This window comes from Zootoca vivipara, chromosome 6 (assembly GCF_965207765.1).
Source record: "Zootoca vivipara chromosome 6, rZooViv2.hap1.1, whole genome shotgun sequence".
Classification (NCBI taxonomy): Eukaryota; Metazoa; Chordata; class Lepidosauria; order Squamata; family Lacertidae; genus Zootoca; species Zootoca vivipara.
The window spans coordinates 30,244,527-30,271,189 of NC_142589.1; the positions used below are offsets into that span (position 1 = coordinate 30,244,527).

General features: G+C 48.1%; 1 protein-coding gene across 5 annotated transcripts in view; it reads left to right on the forward strand.

The window, feature by feature from the left end:
* ADCY7 (adenylate cyclase 7) overlaps positions 1 to 26,663 on the forward strand; it is a 92,875-nt gene that overhangs the window by 57,892 nt on the left and 8,320 nt on the right. For 2 of the 5 annotated variants that reach the window (XR_015950504.1, XM_088671862.1), the window contains exons 11-22: positions 4,069 to 4,257; positions 5,463 to 5,506; positions 13,572 to 13,625; positions 13,905 to 13,985; positions 16,986 to 17,067; positions 18,362 to 18,459; positions 20,498 to 20,582; positions 22,401 to 22,538; positions 23,565 to 23,606; positions 24,405 to 24,470; positions 25,143 to 25,315; positions 26,480 to 26,561. Coding sequence is in view for 4 of the 5 variants with exons in the window: in XM_088671862.1 (XP_088527988.1) it covers positions 4,069 to 4,257; positions 5,463 to 5,506; positions 13,572 to 13,625; positions 13,905 to 13,985; positions 16,986 to 17,067; positions 18,362 to 18,459; positions 20,498 to 20,582; positions 22,401 to 22,538; positions 23,565 to 23,606; positions 24,405 to 24,470; positions 25,143 to 25,315; positions 26,480 to 26,561 (1,134 nt within the window). In the remaining variant the exon portion in view is untranslated. The remainder of the gene's footprint in view (positions 1 to 4,068; positions 4,258 to 5,462; positions 5,507 to 13,571; positions 13,626 to 13,904; positions 13,986 to 16,985; positions 17,068 to 18,361; positions 18,460 to 20,497; positions 20,583 to 22,400; positions 22,539 to 23,564; positions 23,607 to 24,404; positions 24,471 to 25,142; positions 25,316 to 26,479; positions 26,562 to 26,663) is intronic. The other 3 variants (XM_088671863.1, XM_035117183.3, XM_035117186.3) reach the window with 3 other exon arrangements.

Consider the following 26,663-nt stretch of genomic DNA (forward strand, 5'->3'; position numbering starts at 1 on the left):
GGGGGCCAAATCCGGCCCGCCAGACCTCGTCATGTGGCCCGCCGAGCGCCCCAGCCAGCGGGACCCAGCAGCGGGACCTTGCTGCTGAAGCGCCGCGCCGACAAAGCGCCGACAAAGAGCTGGGGCTGGGGGGGGTAGAAAGGCGGCCGGAGCAGCGCTGCATGGAGCGCCCCGAGCCACAGCAGGAGAAGGAGGAGGCAGCTTGCCTGGTCAGTGCCCGGCAGCACCGCACGGAGAGTCCCGAGCCTCTGCGACGCAGCAGTGCTCTGTAGCACTTTGAATCCTCCTCCTCCTGCCACGGCTCGGCGCCTGGAAACGGCTGCTGCTGCTGCTGAAGCACAGACAAAGCACCCAGCAGCGCCGTGTGGAGGAGGAGGATTCAAAGTGCTACAGAGCACTGCTGCGTCCCAGAGGCTCGGGACTCTCCGCACGGTGCTGCCGGGCACCGACCCAGGAAGCCGCCTCGTCCTCCTCTTGCCTCACCTCCTCCTCCTCCTGCCGCGGCTCAGCCTCATGAACGTGAGCTCAGCAGCGGCTCAGCCTCACGAACGTGCAACTCTGAGGCTTTACGCACTTCTCCTAAAACGGACACCCACTGCCTCACGCTGCACGGGAAATGCTTTTTGCCCCTGGGTCCCTTCGCGCTCTTTTCTGGCGCTGAATCAAGGCGGTGACACACCCCCTTCCCTTTCTTCCTTCCTCTCTCTCGTTCTTATTCTTTCTTTCCCTCTCCTTCTTTCCTTCTTTATCTCTGTCTTCCCTCCCTCTTTCTTTTTCTTTCCTTCTTTATTCCTTCTTTCCTACTCTTCTTTCTCTCACCTCTTTCCTTCCTCTCTCCCTCCTGCTCCCTCTTTTCTTTCTTTCTTCCTTTCTTCCTTCCGTCCTTCCCATCTTTCTTCCTCTTCCTCATTCTTATTCTTTCTTTCCCTCTACTTTCTTCCTTCTTTCTCCCTTTCCGTCTTCTCTCCCTCTTTCTTTTTCTTTCCTTCTTTATTCCCTTCCTTATTTCCTACTCTTCTTTCTCTCCCCTCTTTCCTTCCTCTCTCCCTCCCACTCCCTCTTTTCTTCCTTCCTTCCTCCCTCCCTCCCCTCCCTCTCCCTCTCCTCAGAAACATAGGGTGCTGCTTTATACTTCTGGCCCTTAAACCCTGGAACCAGGAGAGCAGCTCCAGTGAGTCAACCTCAGCCAGTCCCTTTGGTGAAGGGTGGTGGCTCACTGGCAGAACATCTGTCCTGCATGCAGAAGGACCCCAGCATCTCCAGGTACTAGTAGCTCTGCAAAGGTCCTGCATGAAACCCTAGCGAGCCTCCACCACCCAGTGCAGTTACCAAAAATCATTTTTCAATAAATTGTACAATAATTGTACATTTGAATATCTACTTGCCATTATTCTGACTATGTTTCTGCTTTCAGAGCTAGTTATTACTTACATTATTACAAAAACAGTAATAATTGAATGCAGTGACAATAATTTATGATAATAAAGAGTGGACACATAGTCCTACAGATACAACCGGCCCTTTGAGGGTGACCAAACTGCTGATGCGGACCCCGATGAATTTGAGTTTGACACCCCTGCTCTAGACCTTTGCCCCTCTTGGCTGATAAAAACCAGCATGGAGGGAACAGCTGGTTGGGCCAGGGGGGTGATCAGTGCCTCTTTACAAGAGGGGGTGGTCCTTGCCTGTTTGAAGGAGGCAGTGGTAAAACCACTCCTTAAGAAACCTTCCCTGGATTCGGAAAACGTAACTAACTACCAGCCAGAGCAAGGTTCTGAAATGAGTGGTCGCAGACCAGATCCAGGCGCTTTTGGAAGAAACTGATTTTCTGGATCCATTTCAGTTGGGGTTTAGGCCCGGTTTTGGCACAGACACTGCCTTGGTTGCCCTGTATGATGACCTCTGTCAAGAGAGAGACAAGGGGAACATGTCCCTGTTAATTCTTCTCGACCTCTCAGCAGCTTTCAAAACCATCAACCGTTATATCCGTCGGGAGCGACTGTCCAAACTAGGGGTGGGTGGCACTGCTTTGTGGTGGTTCCAGTCCTTCTTGGGTGGTCGTTCCCAGCCCAGAGGGTGTTGCTTGGGAAATGCTTTTCAGCCCTGTGGAACCTTCAATGTGGGATTCCATAGGGCTCAACCCTATTTTCTACATTGTTTAACATCTACATGAAACCGCTGGGTGGGGTTATCTGGAGGTTTGGAGTATGTTGTCAGCAGTATGCTGATGATACTCAGCTCTATTTCTCCTTCACATCTGCAGGTGAGGCAGTGGAAGTGGTGGACAAGTGTCTTGCCTCAGTAATGGGCTGGATGAGAGCCAACAAACCGAAACTCCGTCGAGATAGGACTGAGACACTGTTAGTGGGTGGTTCACTAGACCGGATGGGTGGGAGATCGCCTGCTCTTGATGGGGTTACACTTCCTCTGAAGGAGCAGGTTTGTAGTTTGGGGGTACTCCTGGATCCTTTGCTGTCGCTCAAGGCTCAGGTGGCCTCAGTGGCGGCCCGGAGTGCCATCAGCTACCTCTGCATTGGGAGGAAGGGTCATAGCTCAGTGTGCACATCAACGGTCTCCAGAGTGGGCTGTCCTGTCCCCTAGGAGGCACTGGGGTTACCTAGGGTGGCTCTAAGAGGCAAGTAGCTGATGGGGAGGGGGCGCGCGCTGGAGGTGTAAATGAGTATCATTGGTATCAGTGGCTCAAGTTAATCAAATCTGTTGAATCAGTTAAACTAAATAGTTTAAATTGGATTTTGAATAAAAGTACAATTGATTGTTGCTGTTTAGAATTTTATTGTGTTGGTAGCTGAATCATTGTATTGTAGTGTTGGAAAGGGACCACAAGGATCACTTAGTGCCCAATGTGGGGCTCAATCTTTTGCCAAATGTGGGGCTCAAACCCATGACCCTGAGTTTTAAGAGCTTCATGCTCTACTATTCTGAAGATTGCTTTTCATGGGGTAAGGCACAGGGCACTGGGGTGGAGTTAATGGAATAGAGGGGGAGATGGTCCCAAAGGGTTTGGGAACCATGGGTGTAGAGTATACGCTTTGCATGTAGAAGTTTCCCCTATTCATTCACCTACATCTCCAGATGAAAGAGTCAAGTGATAAATGATGGGACAGTCCCCTGGCTGCCATAAGGCACTAGAGAGGCCTTGCAGGTCAGAGCAGGCGAAAGCGGTCTGAAGTCAGTGTTGGCTAACCTGTTGCCCTCACAGATGTTCATGGACTCCAGCTCCCTTCAGCCTCCGCGTCAGCCAACATGGCCAGTAGCCAGGGATGACAGGAGTTGGAGTCATAGGAAGAGCCCAGCTGGGTTGGACTGAAGGCTGACCTAGTCCAGCATCCTCCTGTTTTCTCAGTGGCCAAGCTGACCCATAAGCAAGGTCTGAGTCCAGCAACATATAGAGGGACCAGAGGCTCCCCATCTCTGGGCTGGGTAGGCATAGGTTGTAAGGCTTACTGTATCATTTCCTGTATAATTATATTTCACCATGTGATTGTGCCTGGCACCTGTTAAGACTTTTCTGTAAGACTGCTCAGATGTATAATCTAAATACGTTTGCTTTAATGTGTATATTTCTTCAATAACTTCTGATTTTACTGATAAATTACACTGTTAGCTTGCTTTTAACATTCAGTTTTTAACCAGTATTTTTTAACAAACGTCTCATGGTCACCGCTTAGAACAGCCTTCACCAACCTGGCACCCTCCAGATGTTTCCAAACTCATTTTGGCTGAAGATGGTGGAAGTTGTAGCTTTGAACATCTTAAGTATCATAGAATCATTCTGAGGATCATTTAGTCCAACCCTCTACTGCAGTGCAGGAATATTCATTCAGCTGTCCTTTACGGGCATCAAACCGGCATCCTTGGTGTTATCAGCACCACGCTCCAACCAACTGAGCCATCTAGCTATTCATCCTAGAGGGTGCCTGTTTGGCTTAGAGGTTACGGCTGTTAGTCAGCAGTATATAAATTCTGTCAAATAAATAATTTCATTTGTTCATTATATCCAGTTTTCTAAAATGTACGTGTGGCTGTCTTGTTTCTCCCCGGGTTCAGTCTAAGCAGCGCACTTCCAACAACCATCTCCCACAAACCACCAGAGTGCACGATGGCTTGAAGATGAGGGCCTCTGTCCGGATGTCGAGGTTCTTGGAGACCTGGGGGGCCGCCCGGCCTTTTGCTCACCTAAACCACAGAGAGAGTGTGAGCAGTGAGACATCTGCACCAAACAGAAGGCATAGGAGGGTGAGGCTCTGTTGCTCGTTGCTCTTTCTTTCCAAAAACCCTCAGTTTGGACTTGGTTGGCTTTTGGTTGCTGCTGCAAGGAGCTAGAAGTACCTTAAATATTGGAAACAAAGGGTAGAAAAAGGGAGAGAAGTCCTGTCCTGTCCCGTCCCGTCCCCACACACTTTACTTATGGGAAGCGGGATTTGTGGCCCAGTGTGGCTATGGAGTGGGCGGGTACAGCCATTTCCCAGCTTCAGCACAGCAGTGGAAGGTGTTTTCCTGCATGGCTAGCTGGGAAATCGCATGAGATATTGGGGGGCAACCAACATTGCGTTGGCTCCTGATGGGCGGGATGTCACAACGGACCTGGGTGAAGACTTCACTCACCCAGGTCCTCTCTGAGGTGATTTAAATAGCTGGGGTCAAATGTATTACATACATATCAGTTCTCCTTTTGACACCAGTCTCAGTCTCAGTCATAGGGTGTACAAAAAGTAAAAATAAATAAATCCGGAAGCACAGACCTTTTTTAACACCTTTCCACTTGTGGCTTATTTTATATATATATATATATTTACATTTTATTTTTTTATTTTATTGCAACAAAATCCTGTGTTAAGATGTTAAGGATGTTAAGAGAAAATATCACAGCGAAGAGCAGCATAAGATCAACCATAAAATTACATTTAGAAAGCAAATATAAAATACCATATATTCCGGCATATAAGACGACTGGGTGTATAAGACGACCCCCAACTTTTCCAGTTAAAATATAGTTTGGGATACACTTGCTGTATAAGAAATATGACCTAGCATATAAGACGGCCCCTGACTTTTGAGAAGATTTTCCTGGGTTAAAAAGTAGTCTTATACACAGGAATATACAGTAGATGTTTTCGTAGCAAAAATGAATAAAGCTATAAATGTCAGGTCACATAGGGCATCTGCTTCCCTACCTAGGCAGTCTTGCAAATGACACGAATCTTAGGTTTGTTCCCCCGTCATGCCACTTCCTGAGAGGAAGCCAGCCCCTTACGTTACAGATGCAGAAACTCAGCCAGCCGTTTAATAGACTTTCTATGTTATGGGAAACTCACAGGTCAGGGGCTCCTCTGTGCAGCACTGAACATATCTCGCTTGTTGAATTCATTAAATTATATTTACATGCTTTAAGAGGGAGGGTTGGGAAAGCATTAATCCCCTACCTTTTCTCTCTGGCTTAGGAGATAGCTCTGCAGTTGGTGAGCCGTCAGAGGACTACAGAGAGGCAAGTCATGCATGGTTATAAAACATGTTAGATCCTGCTGTGTTGTGGTGTTGTGTATACCCCACCTTCCAGAACTATACCCCACCTTCCAGAACTGTGATTAACAAGGTAGCTAGAAAGTTACTACTACTACTACTACTACTGAAATATACTCGGAGTCGAGAGTGAATTTCATGCTCTTTATTCAGCTCATAGTCATCAAGGAGGAGAAGAGAAGACGAGTCGCTCTTTTCCCAAAACCATCTGCTTATATACATTATTTACACAATGGGCCTTGCGTGATTGGCTACTTCAGGGCTACACCTGTGGGCCAATTATATTGTGGATTGACTTCTGCCTGCAGCCTGATTGGCTGCTCCTACAGGCCAATCAGGTAGCAGATTCACTTCTGCCAGCCGCCTGATTGGCTGCTCCAGCAGGCCAATCAGGTTGCGGATTCACTTCCACCTGGAGTTGGATTGGGTAGCTCCCGCTGATTCTGAATCCTATTGTTCTAGGATTCAGCTCAGTACATAACACCCCTCCCCTCTAAGTTCCAGTCCTGCCCGGGAAGTTGCATTCGTAGTCCCCAAGGTCTGCTGGCCGCCTCCGTGTGCGTTGTGGCCTGGGGTGTTCCTTGGTCAGGGGTTCTGGTTCTGGCTCGTGTTCCGAGGCTGCTGGCTGTGCCGGGGCTGTCTGGTCTGGCGCCACTGAACCACTAGGTTGTAGCTCTGGTTCCGGTGTCCTTCCAGCCTCGGGGCGCCCCTCTGTGCCTACTGCTTCTGCTTCCCCTGCCCACCCCTCTCGCTCTACGGGCCTCACTGCCCTGCTGTCCCCTTGGGACCCCTCTGTCCCGCTCTCCTCCCGGGTTCCTCCTGGGAATCGTCGCCGTAGCTGGTCGCAGTGGCGGCGCCAACATTGCCCCCCTTCCGTTAGTACCTCGTACGACACGGGACCGGTCACCTTGGTGACTGTGGCGGGTACCCATGCTGGGCCTGCCCCAAAATTCTTTGCATACACTGGGTCCTGGGCCACAAATGTCCGGGGGTTCCTGCCTTTCCCCACCACTACCTCATCCTGAGCTCTGTCGGGGTGAAGTCGGTCCAGTCTAGTTGCAAGGCGCCGGCCCATTAGTAATTCAGCTGGGCTCCGGCCCGTCGTTGTGCTTGGGGTGCTGTGCTGTGCTAGAAGAAATGCGGCAAGGCGGTATTCCCAGTCCCCTTGTGTCATGCGGCGGAGGCTGTCCTTGGTGGTCCGCACCATGCGCTCCGCTTGGCCATTGGTGGCAGGGTGGAATGGTGCTGAGCGGATGTGGCGGATGGCGTTCTGCGCTGTGAAGGTCTGGAACTCCTCTGACGTGAATGCGGTTCCATTGTCCGAGACGAGGGTGTCAGGGAGCCCGTGGGTCGCAAACAGCTTACGTAGTACCCGGATGGCTGCCGCCGTAGAAGTGGATGGTACCAGTGCGACCTCCAGCCATTTGGTGTAGGAATCCACCACTATGAAGAATGTTTTTCCCTGGAAGGGGCCAGCGAAGTCCACGTGCAAGCGTGACCATGGATGTTGGGCGGACTCCCAGGGCTGGACTGGGGCCCTAGGGGGATCCGGGCGGGATTCTTGGCAGGTCTGGCAGTGTTGGACCCAGGCCTCTATCTCTCTGTCAATCCCCGGCCACCACACATAACTCCTGGCAAGGGCCTTCATCCTCACTACCCCTGGGTGTGTCTCGTGTAGGGCTGTGAGGACCCTTTTGCGGAGGGGCTGGGGAACAACAACCCTGCTTCCCCATAACAGGCACCCCTTGTGGGCCGACAGTTCATGTTTGCGGTTTGTGTAGCCAGCGAATTCTGGCCCGGGGCTGCTGCTGGGCCATCCTCGCCACACCCAGTCCAGGACCCGGGAGATGACCCTATCTTTTGTGGAATGGTGCGCAACTTCTTGTGCCTGAATGGGTCGGTCGGGAAGCAGCTCCAGGGTCATAACCTCTTGCGCAGGCGCTGGGTCGGGGCCTGTTTCTGGTAGTGGTAGCCTGCTGAGGGCGTCTGCGTGGCCCATCGCCTTCCCAGGGCGGTGGATTAGTGCATACTGGTAGCCGGCAAGGAAAATTGACCACCTGAGGACACGTGGAGACAACACTTGGGGGGTCTGCTTCTCAGGGGCAAACAGGCCAAGCAATGGCTTGTGGTCAGTCACTATGGTAAAGGGCCGCCCGTACAAGAAATCATGGAATTTTTTTACGCCCTTCACGATTGCCAGACCCTCCTTGTCAATCTGTGAGTAGTTTCGTTCGGCTGCAGCAAGCGTCTGGGAGAAGTATGCCACCGGCACCTCTCTTCCATCCGGGAGTTGGTGTCCCAGGACAGCGCCGATGCCATAGGGAGAGGCGTCGCATGCCAGCACCACTGGCAGCCTCTCGTCGAAGTGTGCTAAGACCGAGTTCGAGACGAGCAAGTCCTTGACTGCCTGGAATGCGGCCCTTTGTCGCTGGCCCCACACCCAAGGGGCCCTTTTATCTAGGAGTCTGTGTAGGGGCTCCGCTACCGCTGCCTTATGGGGAAGGAAGGCATGGTAAAAGTTCAATAGTCCCAAGAATGACTGAAGTTCGGGCTTGCTCTTGGGCGCTGGGGCCTCACAAATGGCCCGTACCTTGTCACCGGTTGGATGGACCCCTTCTGCGTCCACCTTAAATCCCAGAAAGTCCACCTGCGGCACTCCCAGTAAACACTTTTCCCGCTTCACCTTGAGGCCCGCCGTCTGGAAACGGTGCAGGACGGAGCGGAGGCGGTCCTCAAATTCCTCTGGTGTGGGCCCGGCGATCAGTACATCATCGAAGAAGGGGGTGACGCCAGGAATCCCTTTAAGGAGAGAGTCCATTAGATTCTGGAATATGCCTGGTGCCACGCTAACGCCAAATTGCAGCCGCTTTACTCTGAATGCCCCTCTGTGCGTCACAATCGTCTGGGCCTCTGCTGTGGCTTCGTCCACAGGCAACTGTTGATACGCTTGGGCCAAGTCCAGTTTGCCAAAGATTTTTGACCCAGCCAGGGTGGCGAGGACATGGCTGACCACTGGCACTGGGTATGCATGGGCTGTGAGAGCCTTGTTTATGGTGCATTTGTAGTCTGCACAGATGCGGACCGAACCGTTAGGCTTGACGGGTGTGACAATTGGAGTTTCCCAGGTGGCGTTGGGCACCGGCTCCAGCACTCCTTGCTCCACGAGCCGGTCCAATTCCTCGTCTATGCGGGGTTTCAGGGCGAACGGGACCCGGCGGGCCTTGTGCCTGATGGGTCGTACAGCGGGGTCTAGCTGTAGGGCAATGGGGGGTCCTGTATATCGTCCCAATGCCCCATCGAAAACCCCTGGAAACTCTTTGCATATGGCGTCCACGTCCACTTGTAAGCTAGTGCGGTTCACCCCGGTAACGGCTAGCCCCAGAGGTCCAAACCATGCCAGTCCCAGTAAGCTAACGTAGGGGCCCTTAACTACCAGCAAGTCCAATTGTTGCTTTCGCCCTCGATATTGCACCCTGAAGGTTCCCACCCCCATAGTAGGGACCTTACGTTTCTGGAAGTCCCGGAGGGTGAATGGGGCCGGCCTTAGTTTGGGACCCCCATTAGGGGACAGTTCCCTTAATGTTCGGGCCGAGATTATGGATAGAGTTGAACCCGTGTCCAGCTCCATGCGGCATGGGGCTCCCTCTATCTGTACCTCTATATAAATTTTCTCTGTGCTGGGATGGGGCAACTGGAATACCTGATAGTCCGTGATCTCCGTCGAGTTGCCTTGGTGCATGGTGCCGTGTGACCTGGGGCTCCTGGGTCGGTCATCTGATGCTTGTCGACGTGTGAGTCGAGCCCGACACACCTGGGCGATGTGTCCTAATTTTCTGCACTGCCTGCACTCTGCGTTGCGGAAACGACAAGTCCTCCTCTCGTGGTTCTCCCCGCAGCTTGCACAGTTCCCTCCTTCTCGTCGAGGCTGCTGTGGTGTGTGTGCTGCTTGAGTGCGCCGCTGTACTCTGTGTACTTCCTCCCTGTCAGATTCGGATTCGTCGGTGAGGTCTTCGTGGTAGACCCTCGGTTGGGATGGCGGGGCCGGTCGTGCCTCTTGCGTTGACCTCTCGGCGGCTTCGGTTGCCAGGGCTTCCTCCAGAGCAATCTGGAACGTGAGGTCTTTTTTGGCGTAGAGGCGTCGTTGCAACATCTCGTCCCTCAGGCCACCGACGAGGCGGTCACGAAGCATGTTCTCCAATTCTGAGAAGTTGCATAACCGGGCGGCTTGGCGGAGGGAGGTCACAAACCCCGTTATGGTTTCCCCCGGGGCTTGCCGCTTTGCGTAGAAGGCATTTCGGCAAGCTACCACCGAGGGCTGTGGTGAGAAGTGCTCCTTCAGCCGTTCCATTATTGTTTTGTAAGAGACGGTAGCGACATCTCTAGGTGCAAGGAGAGCCCGGGCGATTTCAAACGTCTCCTCTCCACAGACGCTGAAGAATGTCGTCCTCTTCATGGCATCGTTGGTGACTTCTTTCGCTTGCAGGAGGAAGTTGAAACGGGCGGCGTACCCTTCCCAGTCTCCTGATGCTGGTTTGAATGGCGAGAAGCTGCTGTCGGTTGCCATTCTGGGTTCCTTGGGTCCTGGAGCTGAAGCCTGGATGCACGGTGCGATGCAGCGGTGCAGCAGGTGGCGGTGCTGCGGTGCAGTGCGTGGTGGCGGTCAGCTCAGCAGGATCCCATCCTCGTCGCCAGTGAAATATACTCGGAGTCGAGAGTGAATTTCATGCTCTTTATTCAGCTCATAGTCATCAAGGAGGAGAAGAGAAGACGAGTCGCTCTTTTCCCAAAACCATCTGCTTATATACATTATTTACACAATGGGCCTTGCGTGATTGGCTACTTCAGGGCTACACCTGTGGGCCAATTATATTGTGGATTGACTTCTGCCTGCAGCCTGATTGGCTGCTCCTACAGGCCAATCAGGTAGCAGATTCACTTCTGCCAGCCGCCTGATTGGCTGCTCCAGCAGGCCAATCAGGTTGCGGATTCACTTCCACCTGGAGTTGGATTGGGTAGCTCCCGCTGATTCTGAATCCTATTGTTCTAGGATTCAGCTCAGTACATAACACCTACTAAGCCAGCACAACCAACATACAGTGGTATCTTGGGTTACAAATGCTTCAGGTTACAAACACTTCAGGTTATAAACTCCGCTAACCTAAAAATAGTACCTCAGATTAAGAACTTTGCTTCAGGATGAGAACAGAAATTGTGCTCCGGCAGCACGGCAGCAGCAGGAGGCCCCATAAGCTAAAGTGGTGTCTCAGGTTAAGAATAGTTTCAGGTTAAGAACGGACCTCTGGAACGAATTAAGTTCTTAACCAGAAGTACCACTGTAATATAAGATGTTTACAGTAATAAAAAGCTCTGGGAACTCCCTGGAAGAGAAGCCCTTTTGCTAAGCATCTGAAAGGTCAGTGAAGATGGAGTTGTACAACTTTGGTGCTCCTGTCAAGAAGGCCCTGTCTTGTGTAGCACATAAATTGGTTTGCAGATCTTACTGAAGGCTCGGTAACTCCACTGCATGTGGTCTTTGAATCATTTTCTTTGGAATGTTCTTCTTATTCTGCACAATACTCCTCTGTGACTTAAGCAGAAGTAGGCTGCATATTATTGTCTTGACTTTTGTATTAGATTTGGCTGATTCTTCTCTCTGCACTGTTTGACTTCAGATTTACTATTTTTAGCTGAGGAGTGCCCTCATGAAGGTTTTCATGCGAGAAATATTATTTTTATTTTTTAAAATCGCCCCATACTAGGGTTGCCACCTTTTGGATTTCCTCCCTAGACATTATCCTCCAAAATAAAACAAAGTTGTCAGGTGGACAGTGAGCAGCTTAGAGGGAAAGGAGTTACAGTGAGTTGTGGAGGGGTTAGGCACACCTCTCCTTACTTGATTCTCCACTGAAAATCTGCCCCACTCCTAAAATGGCAAGCAGTCAGTGTTTACTTCCATTACATTGCATAGTTAGGCTCAGAGATGGCTTTTAAAATGCAGTAGTGCCTCACTAGACGAATTTAATTCGTTCCACGGGTCTTTTCTTATAACGCAAAATTCGTCTAGAGAATCCCATAGGAATGCATTGATTTTTTTTAAAAAAAATGTTTGCCCATAGGAACGCATTAATTGAATTTCAATGCATTCCTATGGGAAACCGCGATTCGCTAGACGAATTTTTCATAAAACGAATTCGTCTAGCGAGGCAACCTCCACTCGAAAAATCCTTTCGTTAAGCGGAAATTTCGTTAAGCAGGGCATTCGTTAAGCGAGGCACCACTGTGGTTAGAAAAATTCCTGGAAGATGAGGTCTGTCCAATTTAGCTCTAATAGCTAAATGGAACCAAGCCCAAAGGCAGTACGTATAACCCTGAAAATCCGGTGCTGTTAACAGGCAAGAGGGGAGCACACACAATTCTGCATTTACCTGGCAAACTGTTGCAAACAAACTGCTAGACTAAATGTTATATGTGCAGCTAACTCTGGCAGAAGCAGACAAATGTGTCTGAGGAAGTGAGCAAATGGACTTGGGTGGTGTTTTCCTCCTGTGCTTGCTCTTTTGCTCTTTTGTCACTTTATTTACCCAGTGTTCAGGCAGCTGTGGTTCTTCTCACTTTCTCACCCCCAACTCCACACACAGTCTCTGAATTTAGTCTCTCAAGTAGAGCAGTATCACTTTGAGCTCTGGGTGAGCCAAGGCAAGTGAAGAGAATAAATCCACAGCACTTAGCAAGCTGCTCCCTTCTTTTCCATCTCTATTTCTATTTCTATATTTCTATTTCTGTTTCTATTTCTCTCTCATACTCTAGACTCCTCAGCAGAGCCAGGCAGCAGAAGCATGAGTAAGGATGGAATTTTCTGAAAATCTCAATATCTAGCTTTTCTGCGCAGATTTTTTTCTAATCACATCTTGCTCATTAATTTAGATTGGAAGCCTCCCCGCCCCCTGGAGCGTCAGCTATAAATATTAACGGGTGCCCTCATACACATTATTATATGTATACTATTATATGTGCATGCACTCCAGGTTTCCTGAAGTAACTGGCACATAGATAAGTACATGCAGAAATGTGTATGTATTTGGCAATACATTTGTAAAATTATGCATGAGCCTTGACTTTTATGTAATACAGTGGTACCTCTACTTACGAATTTAATGCGTTCCAAACGCACATTCGTAAGTAGAAAAAAATTGTAAGTCGAATCCCATAGGAATGCATTGGGAGGAAAAAATTCGTAAGTAGAAGCAACCCTATCTAAACCGCATCCAAGATGGCGGACGGAGCTCCATTCGTAAGTAGAAACATTCTTAAGTAGAGTTATTCGTAAGTAGAGGTACCACTGTATTTGTATTTTGTGTATGTAGCTTCACATATAATTAGGGTTTTGGGGAGGGCAATACCCCCAAGATTGCAGAAACGGCTCTGATATAACCACAGGCTCAATACGAGAGGCAGTTTGATGTGAGCAAAGCTCAATCAGGCTGGAACCACCAAGTTCTGTGTATAAATTGGTTTAAAATGGATTCCTCCTTCATCCCTTAGCATGAAATTATATGTGAACAAATCAAGTGATATCAGACAAGGGCTGGGCAAAGAGGGGAAAACAGTGTCCTAGATCCTTCAGCTCTTTCTCCCAGCCCTTCCTAGATCATGCACCACCTCTGGGTCAAAGGTTGCTCTGCAATATCAGGTGTAGGTAGAGCTTCCAACTGCTGTATCATCTCAGGTGAGAAACAGACAGGTTTATTCGATGCTCATTAGTTACTTTGTTCACAACAAACAAGTCAAATTTTTGTTTTACAAATACGCTCTTGCACATTACTTTAGGACTCCACACTTTTTCAAGATGCAACACAGAGATCCCCCCCCCAAAAAAATAAACTTGAGATGTTTGCTTTTATTTTGTCCACCTTAAGAAGACAGGCTGCTATAACATTAGTCTTTTCATGGGTGATTAATCTGATCATTTCTAATCAATGCATGACATCAAATTTCTCTCTCCTTTCTCTTTCCCTGTGTTTGTGTGTTAGTCTGGATAGGTCTAGACAACAACCACTGTGTCCTCCTTCAGTTGTAAGCTATAAGTGAGTTTCTCTCTCTTTCTTCTGCTTTCTGTGTGTGCTGTGTGCCGTAGAACAACTGGATACACCCTTGCTACTTTCTCCTCTCTGCATTATATTTATATCTAAGCAATATTTGAGATATGTTGGGTCCCCCTTTATTTAAAATTGGCCAGCGTGCATTTTCAGCTTTTGCTTCTTCAGAATGTAATTAAAAGGTATGTAATGGTTACTCAGTGCACCTGTTCTTCTGCATTTTGGGGAAACGTTTCATCTGGATGATGTTTCTCTGCCTGTCCTTAGGAATACCTCTCAGAAAGGAAGGATGGAAGAAGAAATTAACGACAAAATGATGTCAACCATCGAGGGCCTCAGTTCAGCCAAGTAAAGAACCACTCTTTTCTTCCTGTCCTTGAGAGAATTGCCTCATCTGCAGAAGGGGTGGGGCAGAGAAGACCAGGGATTTTCCCCATGCTTATTTTCTATAGCATGAGAGTGCAGGCCTACTTAGAAATACCTCGCCTTCATCATAAACGTGTGGGGAGAAAACAGATTGTGTTTTCTTCAGTGACTAGTGGATTTTAGCCCGTTTAAAAACGGGCGCTAGAGGAAGCGGCCTGCCGGGACTGGCTTGGCGGTGGCGGGTCTTCCCGCCACCGCCAAGCCAGTCCGCAGCGGGGGCTTTTCGCCGTTTGCCTTCCCCTGAGGGGGAGGCAAACGGCGAAAAACCCCGCCGCGCCGCAATTCGGCTCCGGGACTGGCTTGGCGGTGGCGGGTCTTCCCGCCACCGCCAAGCCAGTCCGCAGCGGGGGGTTTTCGCCGTTTGCCTTCCCCTGGGGGAGGCAAACAGCGAAAAACCCCGCCGCGCCGCAATTTGGCTCCGGGACTGGCTTGGCGGTGGCGGGATGTTCCCGCCACCGCCAAGCCAGTCCGCAGCGGGGGCTTTTCGCCGTTTGCCTTCCCCTGGGGGAGGCAAACGGCGAAAAACCCCGCCGCGCCGCAATTCGGCTCCGGGACTGGCTTGGCGGTGGCGGGTCTTCCCGCCACCGCCAAGCCAGTCCGCAGCGGGGGCTTTTCGCCGTTTGCCTTCCCCCGAGGGGGAGGCAAACGGCGAAAAACCCCGCCGCGCCGCAATTCGGCTCCGGGACTGGCTTGGCGGCGGCGGGAAAAAGGGGAGGAATTCCTCCCCTTCTTCCCGCCGCCGCCAAGCCAAAGCGGGCTTCCCTCCGCGCCCGCTGCCGCTTCGGCTTCCTCGGGTTCCCCGAGGAAGCGCCGTCCCATGCCGGAGGTGTGCGGCAAGGCTGCCGGGGGGGGAGCGCTTCTCTCCCCCGCCGCCTCACCGCGCACCTCCAGCATGAGACTGGGCTTCGGAGCGGCGGTTGGCGGAGCGGCAGTTGGCTGTTCCCTGTGTCCCGAGAGCGCGGGACCAATCCCTGTGTCCCTGGTTGTCCCTCCGTCCAATCCCTGTGTCTCTGGGGGACATGCGCAGTACCCCAGGGACACACGGGACAACTGGACGCAGGGACAACATGGACATTATTATATAGGATAAGCAAACACACTCCTCTGCTGCTGCCTTTTCAGTGAACTGTAACATGGAAAACAGGTTATGGGGTTAAGTGTAAAGAACACTGCACTTTTGCATAGGTTTCAGGTTCCCAGAATTGTAGTCCAAAAACACTGGTTTAAATAATCAGAATTACCCTGTGTTGAAAACACAGCTCACAGCTGTCTGATTGCTACAAAACCCTCGGTTGGCTCAGTTTTGAGAAGAACAAAAAAGTAGAAAACCAGAAGTGGGCTTGACAAAACAGGAAATTGAGAAATGTCCTCTTATGACATGACTATTAATTAGGAGGTTTATTACTCCGGCTCCTTAAGAGCACTTGTGAAATCAGGAAGCTTTTTGAGTTCAGAGTAAGAGTCTTCAGGTTAACACAATACAGATGTCAAGGGATTCCCATGACAGCCTGCTGCTTATTGTCTCTGGCGATACTAGATAATCCTAAGAAATGCAGCTTTTTGAAAAATTGCACAGGAATTCCAGAGTTCTCTGCGAATTTCTGCAAGGTCTCCTCCCACCGCTGCAGCCCTGGCCTGAATTCAGGGTGAGTTCAAGGGGGTGGGGTGCAAGACCCCCACTTTCAGCAGGGATTGGCTCCAGTCGAGAACTCCTGGGTACAGCCAACCCCTGCAGGGCTTTCTTTTGGTGCCAAATTAAGTACATGCTGAAGGCAAACCCCACTTGCAGCGGCAAAACCGCCAGCCCTTTCTAGGGCTCTCAATTGTTTCTCCACATGTGTGTGGCCAGGGGTAGCGGTGCGGAAAATCACATTGAGGGCCAAATTAGGAGGCCGGAGGTTCCCCATCCCTGACTTAGAACAACAATGGTCTTGGTGCCTTAGAGCGCTGGTCTTCCACTGAAGAATTGAGGCCCACTACTGGGTCACAGCCACGCAAATGTATGCCAGGAGATTAAGAAATGGTCCCTGGATGTATAATAATAATAATAATAATAATAATAATAATAATAATAATAATAATAATATATTATTTATACCCCGCCCATCTGGCTGAGATTCCCCAGCCACTCTGGGCAGCTTCCAACAGAACATTAAAATGCAATAATCTATTAAACATTAAAAGCCGCCCTAAACAGGGCTGCCTTCAGATGTCTTCTAAAAGTCTGGTAGTTGTTTTTCTCTTTGACATCTGTTGGGAGGGCGTTCCACAGGGCATGTGCCACCACCGAGAAGGCCCTCTGCCTAGTTCCCTGCAACTTGGCTTCTCGCAATGAGGGAACCGCCAGAAGGCCCTCGGTGCTGGACCTCAGTGTCCGGGCAGAACCATGGAGGTGGAGACGCTCCTTCAGGTATACTGGACCGAGGCCATTTAGGGCTTTAAAGGTCAGCACCAACACTTTGAACTGTGCTCGGAAACGTACTGGGAGCCAATGTAGATCTTTCCAGACCGGTGTTATGTGGTGTCGGCGGCCGCTCCCAGTCACCAGTCTAGCTGCCGCATTCTGGATTAGTTGTAGAAAGTGGGTCCTGGGTTTGTAAAGCTGGAAGATACCCGCTCTAGGCTATTCATAGTGCTTTACTTATCTTAGTTATTTTCACAACAATAATCTTGTAAGATACTCCATATAACATAGGTGTGGGGTGAGCCTTAGTCTGGAGTGGGGGACACGTTCCTAAGGCTGCCTACTGAGTTGATGGCAGTGGTGAATCTTATTTATGGGTCTTCGAAGTCGTTTGTGCTTTGGGGAGTCCAAAGTTCCCTCCCCATACGTACCTTTTTGCGGTTCCATCTTGCTCTGCATCGTTTAATCCTGCTCCCGTGCATATGTTTTCAACGAGCATTTCTTCTTCTTCAATGCAGGCCGTGGTGTGGTAAAAAAGACGACTTCCGTGGGCTGTGTGGGTTCTTGCTATGTTTCGTGGAAATGGAGCTTGAGAAAGAGGTTAGTAAGCAAAGCATTGTGGGCTTCCTGTTTGTAGAATCTCGGGGGTGGAAGGTGGTCCAGCCCCCCTAAGGCAGGAACTTCCGTGCATCCATCCTTCATTGGCACCACACAGAAGCAACCTGATTCTTCCTCGGGGCATCACCTTGTTACTCAAGTTGTTGGGTTCTCCTCATCTTACCCTTTGAAAGGTTGAGCACCACCAGAAACACTTTTCGGGAAGTCTGAAGAACCACTTTTCTGATAAGGCTGCTCAGAGTATATGATTGCTAACTTTAAATATCTGAAGGTCTGTCACATGGAAGAGGGAGCAAGCTTGTTTTCTGCTGCTCCAGAGGGTAGTGCCAGAACAAATGGACTCAAATTACAAGAAAGGAGATTCCAGCTAAACGTTAGGAACACCTTACTAACAGTAAGAGCTGTTTATTGGTGGAACGAACTCCCTCAGAAGGTGGTGGACTTCCTTAATTGGAGGTTTTTAAACAGAGGTTGGATGGCCCAGGGAATCCTTTAGCTGTGGTTTTTGCATTGCAAGCAGTTGGTCTAGAATGATGAGCCCAAGAGATCCCTTCCAGCTCTTCAGTTATTTGATTCTGGATTGAGGAAAAACTACATTTTTGTGCTATAAACAGGCTAGTGTGTACACAGCCAAACTCCCAGCCTTGACCTAGGGAGGACTTAATTCATCAGAGAGGACAAAGTGTTCACAATGACTGCTCTCCGACTCAATAAATCTGTCCTTTCTTTCGCTCTGTAATCTCCCCAGAAAGCAAAGCTTACTTAGGTCTTCATCATTTCTTGCCACTTCCACTCTTCACTGCCTCTGCCCCACTGCCTCTGCCCCACCCACTTGACTTTCCCACCTTTCTTGTACAAGTACCCGTTGTGTCTTGGGTGCACTGCTTGTCCCTGGTGTCACACCAACACCAATGCTCGTTTCTGAAATGCTGAGATGGTAAGACAACACCGGAACTCAGTCCTCCTGCCCAAACCCTCGCAGGGATAGCACAACAAACTGGGAGACAACATAGATTTTATTTTTGATCTTCCTCCTTTCTCTTCCTCATCATGCCTTTAGAGAGGAGGAATAAGAACTATTCATTTAATTTGCCTTTTTAAAGTTGTCAGGTTCTAACATTCATGTCTTCTTGTGGCTGTAGCAAAGAACTTTGTTTCATATAAGGCTCTTTCTGTCTAGAAGTTGCATACAGCACCCAAGGAAGCTAGTCCTTATGAGCTGACCCAAATTATGTAAATCTGAGCTAATGTCTTCGTTTTGTTTCCCCATCTCCAGTATCGCACAATCCCGATCCCCAAACTGAGGGGTTATTTTGCCTGCGCCAGCATTGTGTTGCTGTGTATGTTCCTTGTACAGATTTCCATAATCCAAGGGTAAGTGCCCCCCCTTTCCTTTTTAAAATACATTGCATACAAATCTGCTACAGGGGCAGTTTAATGTAATAATAATAATATTAATATTTTATTATTTATACCCCGCCCATCTGGCTGGGTTTCCCCAGCCATTCTGGGCGGCTTCCAGAAGGATATTAAAATACAATAATCTATTAAACATTAAAAGCTCCCCTAAACAGGGCTGCCTTCAGATGTCTCCTGAAAGTCTGGTAGCTGTTTTTCTCTTTGACTTCTGGTAGGAGGGCGTTCCACAGGGCGGGAGCCACTACCGAGAAGGCCCTCTGCCTGGTTCCCTGTAGCTTTGCTTCTCGCAGTGAGGGAACCGCCAGAAGGCCCTCAGCACTGGACCTCAGTGTCCAGGCAGGATGATGGGGGTGGAGACGCTCCTTCAGGTATACTGGACCAAGGCTGTTTAGGGCTTTAAATGTCAGCATCAACACTTTGAATTGTGCTCGGAAACGTACTGGGAGCCAATCCAAAGACTGAAGTAGTTAATGCTGCTCCCTGGCCCCAGACTTGGATCATATAGTGAGGCAGCACCCACCACTTTGGAACTCCCTGCCTATTGATATCAGCCAGGCTCCTCCACTGTATTCTTTTCAGCCCCTGCTAAAAACATTTAGGCAAGCTGAGGCAGTTGTTCCATATGCTCCAAAGCTAAGCATGTAGGAACACTGAAGACGCCAGGTGCTTCGGTTTCAAGAGACTGGTGTGCAAGTTCTGTTCCATACAGCGGAACTTCAAGGAAAACACAACTAAAATTCACTCCAGTAGAAGGTACCCCAGGTGATTTGCTCGTGTATGTGTGCAGAAAATAGTCCATCTAGCTGAAAGGAGATTTACATTGATTGCTGCAATGCATCCCTATTGATTATTATCTAATTTTTAAACCATATTTTCAGATATACCAGGACCAAGGAAACAACAATATTATTATTACAGTATTATTATTGTGTAACCTTAGAAGGTTGCATGATCTTAGAAGGGTGTGTGGCTGTGAGAATCATGAAGAGATCATAATTATAGCTTGTGATTTTAATTATTATTTAACGAAAATTGTACAATGCTTCATTGTTTTGTTTTGTTTTGTTTTAAAAAACCGCATCCTCAAAGCAGTTTACAAAAAGATAAATCGAGGGGGACAAACCCTACCTTCAAAATACAACAAAAGTTCAAATACTAAAACGGATTAAAATCACCTCAGCCTTTTAAACAGCTAAACAGTAACGTGTTTAGCAGGCACCGAAAAGGGTATAGCAAAAGTGCCTGCTTGATCTCAACAGGCAGGGAGTTCCAAAGTGCAAATCCTGCTTCACTATATGATCGAGTTCTTACAAAGGCGAGACGGGTAATGGGGGGGCCTCCTGCAGTAGTTCCACTTCCGCCGATTGAAGCGGTCGAGTGGGCCCAGGCAGTGGCAAACAGTATTACTGTTACAGACTCAGGGCTGCCTCCTCTGGCCAGCAGTTGGCTCTTGAAGCTTTCAGACAGAGGTCTTTTATATCGCTACGACGTGAGAGATCCTTTTAACAGCAGCCGCAAGGGATTGAACCTGGCACCGTCTGCTTGCAAAGCATGTACTGTTCCACCAGATTATGGTTCTGTGCCCAAGATGGGAGTCCAGATGGCCCCGATTAGCAGCCCATGTTCCCGCTCTAGATGACAGGAATGAGTAGAGAGACGGTATGTAATTGGAGATGCAGAACCAAGGAAATTTGCCTCCTTATCTTTTTGGTACTAGGGTGTTATTGCCTTGGGTAGTATCCTGAACCACCAGCCTTGCTAATTACAGGCAAATGTAATGCTTTAAACAGAGAGTGTTGGAGAGATTCTAACATTTCAGGTTTGGGGGAAGTGCTGCTCAATTAGCTTTGAAAGTCAGAAACGAAGCCTGCAAGCAACTTGGCTATCAAAGGGATTATATATTCCCCGAGGAACTCACGACTGTCGAAGCATGAATAACGTTTTTCTTAAGCTCTGCATCATCTGTTTCCACCCACCCCTTCCTCTCTTTCAGAACGTCAAAATTAGGGATTCCATTTGGGGTCGTAGCTATCATAATGGGGCTAATTTTGTGTGTGTGCTTTGCTGATGACTGTTGGGTAAGTAAAAAAGAAAAAGAAAAGAAAAGGACGAAAAAAATGTCCAAAGCATTAAAAGAAAAGAAAAGAAAATTGTGCTGCCAGATAGTATGTGTTTGCCTTAAATGCATTTGCATTGAAATTTGTTTATCCACTGGGGTAAATGTTAATACCAGCCATGCTTGTAAAAATCTCCATGTAATATTTCTACGTGGGGCTGTTGGTCTGGATCCTAAGAACTGCCAAGTCCATGAGGGCCACATTTACAGTTACTAATATCAAGGTTGCCATGGCCAATATCTATCAGCCATTTTCTGCCCGGATTAAGTGGGAATGTGTTTAGGTTTCTCCTGAACATCAGTAGTGGGGGAGGCAGGCACACCTCACCAAGTAAGGCATTCCACAAACACAGGGAGGCACCACCGAGAAGGCCCTGCAGTTGGGCAGCTGCTGGAGACACTACCACCAAGAGGCCAGGCCCTGCCAATCACAGGGCCCATTGTGGTTGGTATTGGGGAAGTCACCCCTTAGGGAAAGGACCTGTCTTCCCATTCCCATATTGCAGTGGGAAGCCACATGATCATAGCTGCCAAGTCTACCACTGAAAAATGCGGGATCAGCAGCGGCGCAGCACCAGAAGTCGCCGCCCTGAAGGTAGCCCTGTTTAGGGAGGCTTTTAATGTTTAATAGATTATTTTATTTCATTTTTATGTTGGAATCCGCCCAGAGTGGCTGGGGAAACCCAGCCAGATGGGTGGGGTATAAATAATAAATTATTATTATTATTGTTGTTGTTGTTGTTGTTGTTGTTGTTGTTGTTGTTGTTATTCTATGCATGTCTGGACATGCGTAGAAGCGACTTCCGGTGCCGCGCTACCCATGTCTGGGCACCGGAAATCGGGCAGCGCCAGGACCCAAAATGGAGCCTCCCTGGCAGGTAGGAAATCCGGGGGATTTACGGGATTTTTCCCAATCCGGGCTGCCAGCGGGAAACGGTTTAAAATACGGGGGTTTCCCGCGAAAAACGGGAGACTTGGCAGCTATGCACATGACCCCCTTCTGTTATACAAAATGATATAGGCAAAAATCTGCCTTTATTCCCTTATTGGGTTCTCCATCGGTTGGAGAATATAACAGAGGCCAACCAGAGAAGTTTGAGAAGCAAAGCCTTTATTTTCGCTGTTGCAACAGGGTCCTTCCCCTCACGCAGGAGAACAAGGAAGGAACCCCAAACAAAGGTGTCTTGCCCTTAAAAAATTTGAAATTGGTTTCAGCCCACCCCCCAGAAGCATCATCCATATGTCACAGAAGGGGTGTAGCCCAAGACCCCCCTCCCTAGATTCATCATAGGTACATCATGAAAGGGGAGGTCTGGTGGCAGTAATCTGAGCAGTCTGGACCCTGCCCCCTGCCCCCAAAACCTAATCAACAAAAGAGAGAGATATTTACATTTCCCTGTTTCCCAGCCAAGTTAATCACACCCTTTTGTCTGGCACTCAGGTATCAGGATGCCAGGGATTATCACTTTAATTCCTGAGACAATGAGAAGGTTCCCCCCACCCCCCTTCTTCCTTGCAGAGGAACACCTGGTCAGAGAGAGAGAGTCAAAATGGTGTCAGTCAGGCCTGTGCTGCTTCAGACATGTGCCTGTACTGTACATTCATGTACATGTTTTATGAACAATATATATATATATATATATATATATATATATATATATATATATATATATGTATGTATATATGTATATATGTATATATGTATATATATGACCTCAAAATTCTTATAACACAAAACCACATTTATGTGTCATGCTGTGCCTCTGTCGTCTGTTTGCAGAGACCCTGTTCAAAGCAGTGGCCCCCAGCCCGCTATCTCCGCACGCTTTCAGAGAAAATGGAGACGATGCCTGCCGTGAGGCTCCCGCTAGCCAGTATTGCAATCGGCTCTCTGTTAATCCTAGCTGTTTCTAACTTGGTAATTCCTTTCACTAGTCTTTTTTTCTTTATTATTTCATAAAATTTATACACCACTTGACTCTAAAGGCAAAAGCAACCCCCCCCAAAAAAGCAGTTTGCAAAGAGAATAAAAAATGAATAGACTTCCTCAGCATTCTCAGCCTGCTAGCAGAAGGTCTCTTGCACTAGCAGACAGGTGAGTTTTAATATTACGCAACTGAGGAATTGCACAATCTGTTGTGCAACAGAGCTACCAGCAACCTGCCCTATGCATTCTCTTGCACAACAATGTTCTGCTTCTGCAGAATTTTAAGCTATGCAGTACATAATTAAACTGTAGAACTCACTCCCACAGGAGGCAGCGATGATCATCAACCTAGAAGGCTTAAAAGAGCCTTAGACAAATTCATGGAGGAAAGGGCTCTCAACAGCTACTAACCTTGATTCTCTGCCTCAGCGGTTGGAGGCAGTAATGCTCTTGAAAAGCAGTTTCTGGAAACCACAGGAGGGGAGAGTGATCTTGTGCTCCAATCCTGCTTGCTGGTTTCCCACCGGCCTCTGGATGGCCACTGATCCAGCAAGCTCTTATGTTCTTAACGTTTCAAGTAAGACTAAGGGTCTAAGAGTGATTTCAAGAGCTTAATTCATTGCCACAAGCTGTGATGGTGACCAGTAGCTTCAACAACTTCACCATAAAGGGCAGGATTGCAGATTGTTTTAGCTAAGACTCTTATCCATTGGGTTGTGTCCTAAGTAGCACTAACTTGTCCCATCAGTGCAAGGATTTACAGTAGTGCAATATAATTCCCCCCTTCCTCTCCCAACATCCCACCTAAATCTTTCTAGGCATTTTCCCAGTTCTCCAAAGCAGATTTGGGGAAGGATGCAGGGCACACATGGCAGGAGAGGTCGGGAGGAGAAGTCCCACGGCACAAGTGGAAATCCTTTCACTGACTGGACGCGTTGTTGATAGCTGCCATTGTTTTGTAATAAAGCTATGTACAGTATTTGAATTCCTAACTAGCCTCTAATTTTTTTTAATTAGTACACGGACCCGACTATTGGAAACTGTACTACCCTAAATCTGGTGAGTTTTTAAAAGCAAGTTTTGTTTGCTATATTAATAACCTTTGGTTTAGTAGCCCAAGATTGGAGATCTATTTCTTACTTAAAATGCAAACTTTTTAAACATTACTGGTGCTCTAACCATCTAGCTTTTCTATTACCTTTCTCTTTGCATTTGACTGTTACATTTTAATTATCCTTTCATGTGTACAATAAAACAAAACGAGGTGGGTTTTTTTTTAAAAAAATACCCTAACGATCTATTCAGCTTCCCAGTCTTGGAATCCTTTGGTTGTATTTTAAATTATTCATGATCCACGTGCAGAACCCTTGGCCCCCAAAAAGTGTGGTGGTGGCAGCGGTCAAAAATAAATGAATGAAATTGACACTTGAGAGAGAGAGAGAGCCCACCTCACAATCAAGGCATGGAGAAGGGCCATTGCTTAGATGGAAAGGATCTGCTTTGCATGCAGAAGGGCCCAGGTTCAATCCCTGGCATCTCCAGGTAGGGAGAGACCCCTTCCTGAAACCATGGAGAGCTGCTGCTCATCAGTGTAGGCAATACTGAGCAAGACGGACCAATGGTTCGACTCAGTATAAGGCAGCTTCCCGTGTCCCGATGTTCATCCTTGAGCTGCTCCATTCTGACATGCGCACTATGGTTCAAGTCACAACAGCTCCATGTTTTCTTTAGCCCAACCACCAGACAGTCCTGTCGATTAATCATTTTTCTCTGCCTGTTGATGGAGCCTAGCCTGCCATAGACAACAAACAATAGTCTCTCTCTCTGTGTCTCTCTTTCTCTCCTGCTCTAACAAAGCAGCAGGTGGGCAACAGTTCTTCTGAAAACAGCGACATACTGAGAATTGAAGCCGAGACCTACTCAGTGAGTAAATTTGAACTTAAAATAAGGGTTTAGATACAAGCTGGAGAGAATTGCTTAAAAAAGACTAACACTTGTGCAAAAGCAGGAAACAACTCAAGTTAGGGCAATGCAGAGAATGAGCTGGCTTGATTTCTAATGGATGTGGCCACTGGGTAGGGGTGGGGGTGGGGCTGATAAAATTTCATGTAAATATGTATGAATTTTCATGAGGACTTTGTAATTTTTTAAAGGGACCCAGGTGGCGCTGTGGTTAAACCACTGAGCCTAGGGCTTGCTGATCAGAACCTGTGATGGGGTGAGCTCCCGTTGCTTGGTCCCAGCTCCTGCCAACCTAGCAGTTCGAAAGCACTTCAAAATGCAAGTAGATAAATAGGAACCGCTACAGCGGGAAGGTAAACGGTGGTAAATGGTTTGCCAGAAGCGGCTTTGTCATGCTGGCCACATGACCTGGAAGCTGTACGCTGGCTCCCTCGGCCAATAATGCGAGATGAGCGCGCAACCCCAGAGTCGGTCACGACTGGACCTAATGGTCCGGGGTCCCTTTACCTTTTAGGACATGACTACATAAGCAATCAATGTGCCATGATATTACACACACACACACACACACACACACACACACATACACACACGCACACATTTATTTTTAAAGCTGCTCCTCTTCTGTTCCAGTATTATACCTACTGCTGTCTTCTGGGTTTCATCGCATGCTCTGTGTTCCTTCGAATGAGCTTTGAACTGAAGCTTATCCTTTTGTCAGGAGCCGTCGTTGGGTATTTCATTGTATTTAATAGCAACCTGCTTTTGTGCTCCAGCCGCAGCAACGTCAATGACTCCACCACAAGGTACGGTATCTTGCTTCTCAATGGTAACAACACTCTGTAAGCTCATGGTGAGCTTAGTGGAATTGCAAACTGCTTCTCCAGGAAGTGAACTCATAGATTACAGTTTCTTAAGAAGCTGGGAGCAGACCCAAAGTATGCTGCAGCATGGTGACCTTAGCTACGTTAGGAACCCTTTTCCACCAGTGAAAAAGTTGAGGTAATGGGTATTGTGTGGATAATGATTACACTAGTGTCGCAGTGCCTTTGCTGTCACTGGAACACGTCGCACAATACCTTCTTCCTGCCACGGGAAGCATTTTCAGGTGTTAAAGCACTCTGCCTTTTTCATTCAAACACAGGAATTTGCCTTGTGCCAAGTCAGACTAGAGGAGACCATAAATGGCCTCCTTAGTTATCATTGCGTTCATTGGTGATGAACTTGGGAGGTCACCTAGTTGCTTTTATCTCTTGGCCTACCTGCACCATACATTTTAAGTGCTACGATATGACTTTAAATAGCCATGGCTTCCTGCAAGGAATCCTGGGTGCTTAGAGCATTAGGAGACCCCTATTCCCTCTCACAGCGCTACAATTTCCAGGGTGGTTTAACAACCAATTCCTCTTCACAGGGAGCTCTGGGAATTGTAGTGCTATGAGGGTAATGGGGGACCCGCTATTTTATGTTTACAAACTTATTCTCTCTCTGACACCCGTTCAAGATGGTGCATAATGTGGAATTTGCCCAATCAAATTTCAAACTGGAAAAAGCCCCATCAGATAATTTTTGTTTCATGAGCTGGAAATGCTGCAAGCCTGTCTTCCATTTTGACCTCTTGCCCTTGATAGTAGTATTTATCCGAGTATCAAACTCAGAGGTGGATGGCAGTGGCGTTTACTTAACCCTACAAACCCAGGGTTGCCCCCCCCCCACTTGCGGGAGACGCTAAATACTTGACAACATTTGACAGTAATTTAATTTCTTTTCAACTGTGGATGGGTGTCTTTGTGTCTTGCGAATGGTTCCAACGTGCAATCTGGCAAACTCTTGTTTGCAGTCCTCTGTATCGCTTGAAACTTTGAACATTTTAGAGATGCATTTCCAAACATTTAAGCATGGGTGTTTCACACATAGTTGCAAAAGCTTTTGTAATAAATGTTTTTGTTTTTGTTTGCTTTTTGTTTTAGGTTTTTTATGAAAGAACCAAGAACAATGACAAATTTATACCTGGCTCTGTTTTACATAACCTTGGTTCTGCTGTCAAAACAGGTAGGCAACCCAGTATTGTCTTCATAGGTGTGTGATTTGCCCAGAACATTCTGTCTTCAGTTTATTTGTGGTGTGACATTCCGAAACTTTTTTCTTCTTACT